This window comes from Pagrus major, chromosome 13 (assembly GCF_040436345.1).
Source record: "Pagrus major chromosome 13, Pma_NU_1.0".
Taxonomy (NCBI): Eukaryota; Metazoa; Chordata; class Actinopteri; order Spariformes; family Sparidae; genus Pagrus; species Pagrus major.
In genome coordinates this window covers 5,854,919-5,870,728 of record NC_133227.1, presented here as the reverse complement: position 1 = coordinate 5,870,728, position 15,810 = coordinate 5,854,919, and the positions used below count along the sequence as shown (strand labels likewise).

The window sequence follows — 15,810 nt, the reverse complement described above, 5'->3', positions numbered from 1 at the left end:
ATGTTGTTTTGGTTTGACTGTGAGCATGTTGCTCCGAGGAACAGGAGGTGAAGAAGAGGAGGGAGAAAAACAATTAGGTTCATTAACCCTTTCAACACTTGTCATTTCATGTTGCCTCTCGCCCTGTTACTGAGATTTCTGGATGAATTACAGTTCCACCGAAGTTCCCCTCGCACACAACCTGACCAAATAAGGCATCTTTGCTTCTTCAAAGATGACTTCTTCACAAACCCACTGTAACAATACGCATGTCTACTTGACATTCATTCAACCATCTTTGGATGGTTGAATCTTCAAACCACAAGAGGTCAGTAAAACAAAGCTTTTGTGTGCGCCTTGGGAAAAGTCCAGTTTGTTGCAAAATGTTTCATTTGATTGGAAGTGAACCCCTGGGCACCTGTCAGGTGAGTCATCTGGTATTAGTCAGCACCTGGCATGTTATGTTTCTACCCATGGCAACCAGTCACCAGAAGAAACATGACACGACCCCTCCCTCTACTTATGTGTCTGGATACATATCGAATCACTGGATTTCTGTGAAGTTAGATGAGATCTTGACTTGAACTTGAACCTGAGATTGAACTTTTGCCTGGCATCAGACGTCACCAAAAAACTGCCATGTGCCAAACACTTAGAGGAGGTCATATTATACAGGGAAACGTTAGCTTTTGCCGGGTGAATAAGGGGGAGAAAGCGTGGTGTGATGTATTTTTGCAGGTTCCCTCAGCAAAACAGCCACTTTTAATATTGCCAGTTGGCAAAAAAACAGTTGTGGCAGTGGGTGTGGCCTATAACCAAAAAAGTGCACAACTTTTAGACAGATTTGGAGATCTGGACCATAATCGCAACAAGTCTCACTCCATTGGAAGGCCCCTCCGTGGATCCAAGTCGGCTCTGACCCATCAAGGCATGGACACGGGTCTCCTGGAGGTGTCCTGTAGTCGTTTCCTGTGGTGTCTAGCATCAGGGCATTGACGGTAGTCATTTGAGCTCTGTGGGTTGCGAGATAGGGCCACCGTCAATCGGACTTGTCCCACAGATGCATGATCGGTTTGGGTTTTGGAGAATTTGGAGGCCAACTTGATGCCTTGAGCTCTTTGTCACGTTTCTCAGGCCATTCCTGAGCAGTTTTTTGCAGTGTAAGAAGATGATCAACGTTATTCACTTCACCTGATAGTCTTTTAATGTTGTGGCTGACTGATGTACACACAAACACATACACCAACACACACCATTTTGCCATATCTGCTTTCACAACATCATGAACTAGTTGTCACAGACACTCGAGGGAGTTATCACTGGACTAAGCTTTCCATGATGACAGTTCGGCCCACCCCTGCATTTTAGCCACCCCGCCTTTCATAACTCATGAACTGTTTGTCTTGACTTGGAGGAGGCATTCAGAGAGTTCCCTTTTTATTGCTCTATCTTTTTGCCCATCATTTCATTGCCCCTCATAGCTGTGTCCACCCAATAGCAACCACAACTTTCTATCTATGAGGCTTAAATTTGACATGGAGGTCAAGTGTTTGTGAGGTTGTGTGCATGTGAATGCATGAACACGTTTTTTTTTATTTGCACTTATTACACCAGGACACCAGGTTTGCAAATTGCTTATTTTAATGAGCTCGTGTGGAGATTGTTAGCCTGTAGGTTCACTTAGTTGTTACAGCCTGAACTTTGAATGTTTTAATGACGTATTCAATATGGACCAGTACAACACAATCATTTGTTAGAATTTGTAGTTGTAAATTGTAATAATTAGTTGAAGCATATTGTGTTTGTTTGTTGTTGTAGCGTAAAGATAGAAGATAAAGATATAAAGATAAAGTAATTCCAAAGTTCACACTCTCTTTCATTTGAGGTACTTGTACTTTACTTGAGTATTTCCATGTTGTGCTACCATGCAAATACATTTCAGAGGTACAATTCATTCATATCCCAATACATTCATTCGACAGCTTTATTACTAGTTACTTTTCAGATTCTGATTATTAATCCAAAATATAATCAGCAAACAAATTATGATGTTTAATTATATATTCAGCTATGAAGCAGTATATAAAGTAGTTACAATTATTCCAAACTTTTATGGCTGCATCATTAGCGATATTTATACATAGATGCACCAATAATTATAATCCAATAATACATTCTGAAATTAACCTTTCTGCATAATGAGTACTTTCACTTTTGGTTAGGGATGCACAATATGGATTTTTTTTAGCCGATAAACGATACTTACCTCCTTTTCATGGCCAATACCGATAAGATAACTTCAGAATTAAGAAATCATAACCTGTAGTTTATGCACACCTGAGAGAGGTTTAATTTACTGGCCAAATATGTATCATGCATCTGCATTTTGGCACTTCATATTTATGTTAATACGCACTTTTATCAAGAAGAATTTTGAATGCTAAACTATTTCTTATAACGTACATTTCTGTGCTATTGGTGTGAGTATTTTTCCACCGCTGTCAAACTTCACAGAGACCATCACTAGAGATGAATTTGCACAGCAGACTCACAAAGTAAAAAATATATACGTACATACTGTATATAAGTACATATGTAGTTTATCACCAGGTATTTACTCTGAAATGGGTGACAGTTTGGTTTAAACTTCATTCACTCACAGTTTTCCCAACAACTGCTTGAAGGAAATTACTGGGTAAACTTGACAAGGCGTTGTAGTATTTCACAACTTTACAAGTTGACTTGTCTGTCAGATAGAGAGATAAGATTGTAATAAGACTGACTGCGGTTGTGTTGACTTCACCTGAGTGTGAAAACGGAGTTCATCACTGTTTATGGCCAATATTTTTGAGGGTAATCATTTTAAGGATTTGTCTGTTAATCTTTATCTTGAAGTCTTATCTTTTTTGTAGTTCTACTTGAGACAATGGTTAAAAAAATTTAAAAAATAAAAAAAACAGGAAAATGCTGCAGAAATAACACAACTTAGCTTAAAATCAATGTATATTCACAATAAACTTCACTTGTATAATCAGGACGCTCGTGGAAACGGGCTTGAGCTGAGAAACGTGGAATGTAGGGTGGACCCGGACGGATGCAGGCAACTTTCCACAGGATTGATGATTTTATCAATCTCGAAGGGGCTGACAAAGCGAGGAGCCAGTTTGCGGTAATCCACCTGGAGAGGCAAGTCCCGAGAGGAGAGTCAAACCTTCTGTCCGGGAGCAGGGGGACGCCAGGCGTTGGCTGCGGCGGGAGGAGCAAGTCAGGGCGGCATCTGTGGCTTGCCAGACCTCCTTGCAATGGGTTCCTGTGTGTGGAACAGAGGGGGTTGAATGCCTGAAGCTGTCATAAAGGGGGTCAGGCCGGTGGCTGCACTATTGAGGGAGTTGTGTGAATACTCGACACAGGAGAGAAAGGTGCACCAGGAGGAAGGATGTCGAGCGGTCACAGCGGAGGGCAGCCTCCAGGTCCTGGTTGGCACGTTCGGTCTGTCTGTTAGATTGGGGGTGGTAACGCTGTAGTTTAGAAAAGGTGGACCCAAAAGTTGACGCCAAACAGTGAGAGACTTGAAAGGTGAATTTATTGATCACAAAACTGTTTGCTGGTACGGTGAGCTCAAGCGCAGGCCGGTGACTCCCAGGGTGGTGCAGGTGGAGACTCACGGTTACGCAGTAAACTGGCTCAGGCAGTCAGGGTTGTGAGGGGTGGTAGAGGAGCTGGTCCACAGGTATGGTCCGGTCACACTGGAAGAGGAGGAAAGCAGGATTAAAGTGCTGGCGAGTGAACAAAAGAAAGCTTCCTAAATACATAAACTCTAGAGATGCAGGGAGCTGGCGACAATAATCTGGCACCGTGCAGAGGAAGGGTCTGGGTATAAGAGCAGGTGCTGATTACACTCAATGCCCTGCAGGTGTATGGACCCGCACAGTTCCGACCAGCAGCTAAGCCACCTCCAGCCTCACCGAGCACCTCTGTCACACAAAGCACAGAAAACAGACCACGAACACGCCACCACAAAGTCCAACCATAACATGCACACTGACTCCAAACCACAAGTTGGTTTACCACAAAGACAACGTTTTGACGACAATTGCATCTTTATGAAAATTTGGTCCATTTAGATAAACGTTATTATTAGTGTGTGTTTAAAGCGTTATGCAAGCCAAGTATCTAGGGTTTTGTGGTTTGATTTCTAATTGTTACCTTGATTTAAGTGTCAAGAGGTTCATCCATTAGAGATCACTGTTGAGACAGTGTTTTTATAATGGTGTATCAAATACTCCAGGCTGTTTTTTTCCATGGAGCCCAAACAGGAATGTGACACTGGGGATATACTATACAGTATAATATAAGCGTGGTAAAATGACTCACATTTCATGTTACTTGTCAACTCCTGGAACAAAACAAATACAAGCAGATATGGTTCAGTAGCCAACTGGAAGACAACTGAAAAATGAAACAGGCAATCAAATACAAACATGCTGAGGCAGGAAAGGACATTACAAACAGGTAACAGTACAGGCTAATCAAAGAGGCCCTCATCAATCAGATGCATCAAACCAGTCATGCAGGCATAAAGGTGGAAATGGAAAGACTAAGAGCTTAGGAGGTAGACCTGGCTGCAGGAAAGACAGAGATTGGAGCAGGAGGAGAAGCTGAGAAGCCGAGAAGCAGCAAACGGGTGGGATTTCGGAAGAACCTAAAGGACCACAGAAAAGTAAAAGAATAAAACCCAAAGTCTAACTTTGAACAATCCAAAACCTGGACTCAGAAGGGATTGACGTAGGAGGTCTGGGCTCAGAGGAGAAACTACAACCCTGAGGCTGAGAAAGAAGAAGATTAGAATGTAACCATGAGGCAAACCACAAGAGTTCAAAAAAAGCAAGCCGAGGAACAGAGGGGCACTGTATGGGGGAGGAGGTAACAGACAAGAAAAGGGGCAAAACAAAACAAAGGAGAGACAAAAGGAAACTAGGGCTGAACACTAGGAGCTTGAACAATATGTATCAGGGATACGTGCCAACTTCCTTTTCCTATGAAAAATACCTGCAGGAACACAGGACTTTTAGCATGTGTGTACTTGTGTGTATGCCTACTGAAGACAATCTTGTGTGCTAAAAGAATAACATGCTTTTAAACCTTATTAATACTACCTTACAATAGCTGAAGCTTTATACTTAAGTCCAGCCTAGAAATGCCATAATTATGGTCATATAATTGGATCACCTTTTTAGCTGCAATGATTTCTCCGTGCAGTTGTTTTTGTAGCATATTGGTAGCTTGCAGTTATGTGGCTTAAAGTACTAAAGTTCTTAAAGGGGGATATATTATGCTCATTTTCAGCTTCATACTTTTTTTTTGTTGTTACTACTAGAATAGGTTTCCATGCTTTAATGTTCAAAAATGCATCAGTTTTCTCATTCTGTCCAGTGCTGCAGTGCTGTATTCCCCCTGCATCTGAAACACTCAGTTTTAGCTCCTGTCCCTTTAGGCCCCCCTCCCGAATATCCAGTCTGCTATGATTGGTCAACTCACACACACCTGAGCCAACATCACTAACAACAACAGTGCAGCTGTGCTGAATTAATTCTTAGGAGCAAAACTAGCCGCTAGGCATATATAATAGTGTGTGATGTAACAAAGTCACTGAATTAAAGGCGGAACTACTGACAAGGCGCTTCAGGACCAGCATTTTCTCTGGGAGAGAGGAGTTTCTGTTGGTGCAGACTTTGACCTTTTTAACTTTCAAGATCTTGCACAAGCACAAGAACCTATAAAACACACTGAATTGAAGGAAAAAAGTGCACAAAAAAGCATTAAAGCATTAAAAACAAGTTTGATCAAAGTGGAATGCAAAATCTGTAAATGAAAACTACACAGGCAATCCAAAAAGTAATTTAATCAGACACACAGGGATCAGCCAGGCACCAGGCTTTGAAGCCAGTTTTCTTAGTGGCCAAATGTGAAATAACTTGCAATAAGCTTACATTGTGAAAGAAGCGGCTGTAAAACAATGGATACATTTATTTGAGTGTCACAACCCTTGCAAATTTTCATTTTATTCCCTTTCAGGTTGTCCGGACATTAAACTGGAAGTTAGCCGGCTCAGTCGGTGGATGTCTCTAGTATGCACGCTCTACGAGCCGCACAACATGGAGCATCCAGGTATTTTCACACCTGAGCTTTTTCAGCTTCATGCGCCACTGATCAGCTTTCACAAGAAATGAATGGGGCTCGTCTCCAACGCTGTATCCATTTTTTTTAATATGTCCATGGCTTCATCCCCAAATCAGAGCGCAGAGTGGCTGTCAACAGGCGGAACATCAAGTGCATAGCCCTAACAAAATGTCCAAGAACAATGTCTCCCTGCCTTAAAACACCAAACTGGCTGAACGCAATGTATCTTTCTTCCCTGCCACTGCACACAGTAATAACCTCGAGTCAGCATCAGGCTGTGTGAAGCAGAGTCAGAGAAGCAGAAACAGGAACGGGCTCTGACTGGGTGACATGAACCAGATCTGACTGGGACAGAAATACAGACGTAAGAGCCGGGCAGCAGAGAGACTGAAACACTGGAGGAAGAGTTTGATGCTGCGGGTGGAGGGAGACGTCTCAGGTGTCACAACACGAGTTGATACCCATTCATTAAACCTCATGTCCTACTGTACTCATAAAGTTAAACAATAGAAAGCACATTCCAGCAATTTGTTTTATCTTGCACAATGATCTGATTATACTTCTCAGGAAATCCAAGATAGTCGCGAATTACAGTTATCGACATAATGACCTTGTGTATTTGTGAAACCGCATGCAAGAGGAGTTATCTGCCGACTCAGCGATAGAAACAGTCTATACTTGCCAAAAGGTTTGGTGCATTGGTAAGCAGTCAGTCAGTAGATAAGGCAGACAAATTCCAGGTATAAAGACAAACGGGCACCAAGAGCGGTGAACACACAGACTAAAGCCTTGTCTACGCATAAACTGATCTTTTATTGTATATTATAAAACTCACTCAATTATATTAAGGCTTAAACTTATGCATCTTTAAAGGCACAGCTGCAAGCTGTTTGCTTGTCTTCACCTCCAGTCACCAAGCTTGACCTCTTGGCCATGTTTGTATTGTTTGTGTCTTTTAGAGAATGTATTACGCAAATATCGGACAAATAATATGCCTTGCTGTGTGGTTCTTTAGACTAACCGACAAGAATGGAGGGATAGACGCTGGTGTTTTGGATTAACGAGCGACCCTGTTACAGACAGCAGACAGCTGCTAGAGCCGTCGGGCTCTGGAGGTGACAGCCATGGGCAGAGCTTCTGGAGGAATAAACACCCACAGCCGCGGAGAGCGTGGTTTGTTTTTAAAATTTTTGGTATCTTCACTATCGCATCTGAGCCTGTCTGCGCCTGCTAAATGGAGGGAAAATGTACTTTACTTCATGAATGTACAGAGAGGAGATGGGAAAAAGAAAAGTCACTGCAGGATAACAGAAAGAAACAGAGTATCTGGCGACTGCTCACTCTGGTCAGAGACAAAACTAAACACAAACACAGACACCCTTGGTGACTGCTGTTGTTCACTGTCTTGTGGGTAATGTACAGTAAGGTACATCACGATGGCAAGTCCATTTTGCATGGAATAACACCAGCTGCGCTCCCTTTAACAAGTTGATGTTGAAGCTTCACGTCTGTAAAGTTTCTGTAATACATCTTGCACAGTTTTGATATTATTATATTGACAATGTCCACAGACAGACAGACAGACAAATAAAAAAAAAATTCAAAACCACTTCTGTAGTATTTCCTCCCACAATAGATGTCTCAAGACTGGTCACAGCCTGAGATCCATGTGATAAAGCAAAAACAGACAGCTGCAAAGAATTTGACTTTATTTGATATTGACCACGTTTGTTGGTTTGTTTAAGAAATCCCTGGAATTTATACAGATGATATGTACAGAGGTTCAGCTTCCACTCGGTATTCTTGCATGCATTTGTCTTGTTTTAAAATACAAAAAGCTTATGTACATACGTTTGAATGTTCTTGGCAGTGTAGTATTTAGACATGACTCACTGTTTCACTGTTTTCTTTGGATGACATGACACGTGTTAAGTCACAACAGGCAAAACTCTGATAGCTGTTGTGACATGTGAACCAATTACAGGCACAGATGTAATTAGTGCAGCAATGAAGAAGACTGTTGCACTCACACATTATGAAATGTAGGTCAGCACCTCATTAGTATCCTTGATGCAGACGTTCATTAAGTTCTGCTGCAGGTGTTAAAGGGAGTGTAACTTAAAAGCAACACGCAAACTTGCTCCCAGGCCTCATTAAATACCTTCCACAAAACCTATTTATAGTTGGATCTGTGCAACAGAAGAACCATATGATGAAGAACTGGGTAGAAATGTTCTTGAGGTAAAACACTACATTCACAGATGATAACACACACATCAAATCTAAAGCATGACAATCAGCTATTACTTTGATCATGAGGTTTGCATACTGTATTATTTCCACTAAACAGAGCAAACATTTTAAAGGATACGCACATTTTTCTCAAGTCTGTCTTACTCACGTGCCCATATGTACGTTGTGATGGTTATCAGTCGCTAAAAGAAGAAATCCCTTTTTGATGGGGGACAAAATCCACAGTCCTCATTCTGTGTAAATTATGAGGCTTCAGCAGCCTGAGTGAGATAAAAATAAAATGGTTTTCTTCCAATGTTAGTCATTTTATTAACAGATTCCCTCTTTGTGTCACCATTCCTCTGCCAAAGTTATAGCCAATAGAAACACTATTCCAGGAAACAAGATGAGGAAGTTTCACACAGACTTCTGAATCCTCATATTAGCTATGAGATAGTCTCTATAAAAAGATATCTGCTTATTAATGCAGAATTGGTAGGAAAGGGACAAGATTTTGGTATCGGGAAGTGTTTGTAGTCCGAGAAGTATTGACCAATCACGTTCGAGTGGGCTTTAGTGCAACAGGCAACAGTCGTGCCAGTGGAGAGCAAAAGAGGTTCAGTGCATTGGCCGAAATGCATCCTCAGAACGCTTTGGCTTTCATCTTAACTTTTAATTAACTTTTTAATGAAAATGATTTAAGATTATTATTTTCACATTATTATTTCTGTATTTACAGGACATCATTTTTAAATTCTTATATTAAGATTATCATCAATATCGATCAATCCTGACACCCGTATTATAGATATTAGCCCAAATGTATTCTCTAATCTATTTTTGCATCTCAAGTTGCAAATCAGACTATATACAATGACACTCTCACAGAAGAGGAAGTCCTCTCTGTTGCCCAGAGAGACTAAATTATCATCAAACGAGGGCTTATTGGTTCCACGGTTGCATTTCGGCCAATGCGTCCCGTTTTTGGGAACCCATGAAACACCTGGAACCCTAACCCTAACCCTCTCCATAGGAACTGATCACCTGTATGCAACCATTGTAGGTATCCTGTCTACAATGTTGACAGTGGCTGCGATGAAAGGAATGATTTGCGATTTGGCACACAAGACACACACAGTAAATCACAATTACTGCTTTTGCTAACAGTTCCAGCTTAGCTAACAGATACATGTTTCAGAGGGTGTTAACTGACAAAGAACTGAAGGAAGCCACACAGTCTGGTAAGGTGCTGGCTCGCATACACATCAGAGTCAGAGGAAGGACAGGAAGTCCCGCAGTTTAACTGCTATGACCTGGAGTTATAATAAGGTGTGAACATCACCTCCAGCATTTACCAGCAGGGTTGTGAAGTTATTAAACACTTAATGCAATAAACACAGGATCAAAACCCAACAAAGCTGCACGATATTCACATTGACACACGTTGGGTGACATCACATGTCCTGGCAAGCAGTGGATGTTAACAAAAAAACACATAAAAAAACAAACGATAAAAAAAACGAAAAAAATGACATAAGGGGTGAGTCATGTCTAGCATATCCACCAACAATAGAATAAAAGACAGAGTTAACTGGCAATCTTACAAGGAAAAAGAGTTTTCACGGTTGAGTTGCCACACCTTGCGCAAAAAGTGTTATTGAAAACACCCTATATTTAAGTTTTATCATGATAATACCAGCTCTGGAGAAGTTCACAACAGATAGTAATTCTTGTCACGGATGGTTAGATCCTGTCCTCAGGCGAGAAAATGTCAAGCTGTGTGTGATTGTTCTCCCTGTCGTAAAATTCACATATGTCTGAAAATCAGCTCTAATACCAATTATTAGCCACAGCAGTAACCACATCTGGTGATTTAACCACAAAATAATCCCTTTGTGTTCTCACTTTCTGTCCCTTTTCGCAACGCAGTTCAGTGTCAGTATCACGAGAATACATAATTCAAGCTCGCTCCCAAAATGTCTTCGCATGAACATAAAACAGAAAGTAACAGTGAGTCATTTGGAAAAATGGCAACATATGAGACAGCAGTGCATACATACAGTAAGTTACAGTCATAAAACATCAATTTTAGTCATCCAGAACCATTTTTAACTATTGATCTGCACAGTATCCCAAAGCTCCAGACTAACTTTTTATACTGGTTGCACTGGAACCCCTAACTTTTTCATTAAGGTGCACACAATAATACATTTCAGTTGAAGTTCTTAACACATTATTTAAATGATTGTGAATAGGAATAACCTCAATTGTTCGAAAAAAAGAAAATGTTTGCTTGCACATGATAGATTTTTGGGTGCATGTGCGACCAAAATAGTCGCACTCTGGAGCCCTGTATGTGAATCTAAACCCCCAACATAAGACACAGCAAACCTGAGGTAGGTCATACATCACTTCAACATCTTCACTGTCTCTAAACCCATAACTGTAGACAGACAAAGATTGTAAGAAGCTACCATCAGTCCTAATGCTTTTGCTGTGCGACTCTTGTTGCTCAGATATAGCCATCCAGCTTCTGTAATGCTAACATCGTGCTGTGTGCTACAATTTTCAGTTCATTTTTCAGATTTCATGTCACCTTGTGTTTCACTGTTTCACAACAAATGAACGTTTTACATGGTGATGAATGCAGCCAATACACTCAGTAGATGCGGTGATGCAAAGATGCAGCGCACTGTTGCACACTTTGTGGTATTATTTTCTTGTGCATGTGTCTATCCTTTAAAAAGCTGCTTGTTTGAATATTATATGGCAGCCAGGAGCATAAAAGATGACCTATCTGCAGCAGCACAAGGACATGTAATTGGATGAGGGTATTTCCAGGGACAGACTGTGTTTTAGTGATTGCAACAAGAGATCAGGAGACAAAAAGACATTCAAGGAAATTCAGTTGAAATTTCTGCATAACAAAAAGGAGTAACATGAGACATATTTTACATCCTGATAAACAGGAAGATGTGTATTATTTTGTATCACTGTTGAATCAATTCTTGGCACAAACTAAGTCAATACAGCCAATTCAGAGGAAGCAGGGCTTCTCAGGAACAGTAATCAAAGCAGGAAATCCGTACACGTTTGTACAGTGACAAAAGCTGATTTATGCTAGTCGTGTCAGAGTCAGTGAACTAAACCTCAAGTGCAAGTCCGTCAGATTTTGAACTGTCAACCATTAGAGCTTTAACTTAATTATCCTCCAGAATGGCAGCTAATCAAGAAGCTACTTATGTTACACAAAGTCTACACCACACCCTTGTGAACTGATAAAACAATAAATATAATATCATAAAAAACATCACAGATGCATTTCACAAACATAATAGTGTAATTACATGAGACGGCAGAAAAAAAACAAAGAATACCCACCCATTAAGGCACAATATGTCACGTTTTTTAGATGTTACAATTCTCTTTAACATGATGATATTTGTGGACTTTCAAGGTGTTGAAGTGGCATTAAGTAGGCCTACAGCTGTTTTGATTTGCTACATCCTCACTAGACATAAAACTCCGCTCTAACCGCCAGGAAATTTGTGTCAACTACAGGCTGAACTAGAAAAACTGGGCAAGAGCTCATTTAACTGATGCCATATCAGCCTGTCACTTATAGACTTCAATACAGGTCCTCAGCTTCTCTTCAAAGGTGCATGTTCAAATGCAGTGCACTAGGGTGGAGCGAGTACTCATCTGAAACATCTATCCAGTACAGTAGTTTTTATAGAAAAATGTGTCAATATCTGTTCTTGTGATGAAGGAAAATCCTTGTTGGGTGGTTGACTGAAGTTTAGTCACTCGAGGGTAATAAAACAAACTTGATCTGTAAATAGTTCCTTTCATCTTGTGAACAAAGACACAGATGATGGTGTACATCCCCACAGTGTACTGCACTTGCCTACAAATCGATGTAGTGAAGGACCAAATGTCTTTTTGTTTTCTCCGAGCAAAAATTTAACTTATGATATTCATAATTAACAAATAATGTGCTTTACTTTGATTTCCGCTATAATAATTTGAGTTTTTTTTACATGTTGGAGACCTAATTGAAAAATAAATGGTGCAACACAGTTGCCTGAGGGAATTCTCACCTATCCAACATACCAACCACTTGACAAGACAAGACTGATATTGCACTTCAGAAATAGTTCATAAATAAGAGGCCAATAAGACAGAATAATACAGGGTGGGACTTAAGTGGGCCTTTGTGCATGATGAACTCTTGACTCATGTTTTCCACTCAAACTCTGTATTATGGAGGTATCTTTATGCTGTCAACACTGCTTTTATTTCTATGAACTGGTGTGAAGATATTTCTTTTTATTTCCACAATAAGTGGTTCTCAAATTAACACCCATCTACAGATACTTATTCAAAAGGTTTGACAGCTGTAACACTAATGGATTGTAAATGACGCCTCCTGCTGCTTACAGTCATTAAAGGATAAGTCCCCCAACGATGAAAATTAAGTTATTATCTACTTGCACCCATGCCAACAGAAAGTCAGGTGAAGTTTCATAGTCCACAAAACATTTCTGGAGCTTCACAGCAAAACAGCGTTGCAGCATTTTGCTAAACAAAAGCAGACTGGGACTTAAAAACATAAAAGACAACCGGAAAAAAAATTGGCTCCATACAGCTAGTCAAGTGTAATCAAAGTCTCCAGAAGCCCTGAGATCCCAAGTTGATTAGAAAAGACATTTGTACATCCTCAAGCTTGGGCATCCACTTCAGAATGGTTAGTTGTTAATGCTTTTAGCTTAGCAGCTACAGTGAAAGTTCCAACTTTAAAAAGGGTGTAAATGACTTTTTTTTTTAATTCAATTTGGGATCACAGGGCTTCCAGAGACTTGTATGGCAGACAAACTGTGTGAAGACATTTTATGTTTGTTTTTTTTTCTTTTCAGTTTTTTATTTACATATTAAAACAAGTCCCCGTCCACTTCAGTTGATTAGTAGAATGCTGAAAGTCTGTTTTGCTGTGAAGCTCCAGAAATGTTTTGTGGACTACGAAACTTCACCTGACTTTCTATTGGCTTGAGGGTGAATAGATAATGACTTCATTTGTGTTTTTGTGTAAACTTTTCCTTTAGGTTAACCAGGAGCATACAGGAAACACAAGGGAAATTTAAATTTTCAGCTGCACCGCAACTGTCAGGGCTGAGACGCACAAAGCAATAACACATAAATACCAAACAAATGAATAAATACATAAATAATTTCATTTCCCTGAAATAATGAATTGTATCAGAATCCACATACAGCAGGGGGGCCTGGCAGTAAGATACGACCGTGCCACATGTGGAAGGTTTGCTAAGCAGCACTGAACCCCTTTTGCGATCCAGAGGCCATTCACTCAGAACCGTCCACTCACAAACACATACAGTATAAACATGTTTCATCTGAGGTTATGCAAAGCAATAAACTCCTACCTAACATGGCACAGCCCATGTTCTGAACGCCACAGAAATGGCAAGTGATAATTGGCAATGACTGGGAAGAAAGTATAAAAGCTTTAGAAAAGTTAGAATACAGAATATTTTTCAAAAACACAACCCTTGCATGTTCAGTGAAAATATGCTACAAAACGGGACCGTCGTGCTCTTGGCTGCAGCCGAGCACATGTTCTCACAGTGGTCAAGTGTCACATCCCCTGGTGCATGCAGGTTTGTATAGAGAAAGAGCATAGAGTTGCAAATGATTTGTACAATAATCTAAACATGTCAAAACCACACCAGGGTCTGAGAGAAAACAGAAGGCTGAATGTCTACTAGCGCGACTTCTACTTCTCACGCTTCTCAGAGGTTAGCCTTGTGTTCTCCCTCAAAAAGCAGTGGAGATGTGATTGTTCAAATGCAAAGCTTTGCAAATTAACTCATGGCTACTTTTAAGTCAGGTTTGGCTGCTGAAAAAGGATACAGTATACAGTAGGGACCTGATGCAAACCATGTAAATAAACAAACAGAACACTATACAATAAATTCAAAAAATTAATTTTCATGGTAAAAATAAATTCCACAAAAAGGAGAGAAACTCAAGAGTGCATTAACATCTTGAGGTCAGTCAGTGGTTTGTGGCTGCGAGGCCAGCGTGCAGGTTCGGTCTCTTTAGTGAAAGAATGAGTCACGTGTCTGTCATCTCCTCACCGCCAATGTCTCCAACACCAGCATGGAAATGTTGTCAGTACTGCAGCACTTGCAGGCTCAATAATCACTGAGCATGTTGAGAGGGTAAAAGGTCATCCTATCGACCTCATTGTCTTGTCTGTCTCTTCTTGGCAAGTCCAAACTGTGCAGCTCACACAGGAAACACACAGTCACGTTGCTAGTCCACACACATACAAGATGACCCCAGTAACTAGGAACAGGATACGAGTGAAAATGTGATGGACAGGAAGTGGGTGGCGGCTGACATCATATAAAGAGACAGAGGTATTTCCCCCTCCGGTCTCCCGTTTCAGTCAGGCAGAAGCAGACTCCCAAAGACCCCCTGCTCACTGGGTCCTCGCCCCTAGAGGCTCTCTGGTCCCTGGTGACGGGGTTTGGGCTGGGGAGAGGGGTTGGCTGGATGACCTAAGGTCGGATGCAACATTCAGGCGTGTGTCAAACGGCTGACAGTTGTGTGGGCCTAGATGGAGGCAGATCCAGCAGAGCCTGAACGGTCACACCCACCTTCACCAGGCCGCGCTCTTCTAGGATGTGATGGGGCAGACACAGCTTGTCCTGAATTAGCCGAGAGATCATCAATTACAAGAGACTCATTATGAAAAATGTTTGTTGACTCAAAGTACAAGAAATACAGAAACATACCCACTCACTTAACCATAACGATTTATGAGCTGAGGTTTTTGAGATATTTTCATCCTAGATTCTCAGAACACATTATGTTTAATTAAAATGAACCATGTAAAAATTGTCAGTACTTTTATTGATAATTAAAGGATTGAAGGATGTTCACGGTTGACTGAAAACATTAATGAAATGCATACAGTTCTTACCGCAAAGATTCCTAATTAAATTTGTCAGACAGAAGGGAGTGGTGCAGTGGTTTTGGAAACATTTCTATGAGTTAGGTGCAGCAGAACCTCTATTGATTGCATTGGATGAAGACATCTCAGTGACAGCTCCTTCAATACCTCAGCAAATGTTATCAAAACTACGGAAGCAAATAAATCCACAAGGATATATGCAGTTATGAAATGAACTCACTACTTGTGAGCCGAAAATCAAACGGCACTGGATTTACAGCATGGAATTATTTCACATTTAAGGATGTGCAATGTCAAAATCTTGATAATAATGTTTGTTGTATTTTTATTAACATTCACAAAAACACATTTACATTTTTCTGATTTAAAAATTCAAGTCAAGCAAAAAATAAATAAATCTAGGTGCTAAAAATGGATTGTTG

General features: G+C 40.6%; 1 protein-coding gene across 1 annotated transcript in view; it reads right to left on the bottom strand.

Moving 5' to 3' along the window:
* Positions 1–13,391: 13,391 nt before the first annotated feature.
* Positions 13,392–15,810, bottom strand: part of lrch2 (leucine-rich repeats and calponin homology (CH) domain containing 2) — a 28,754-nt gene continuing 26,335 nt past the window's right edge. Inside the window, 1 exon segment of the mRNA XM_073478748.1 lies at positions 13,392–15,122. Coding sequence (XP_073334849.1) covers positions 15,003–15,122 — 120 coding nt within the window. The 3' untranslated portion in view covers positions 13,392–15,002.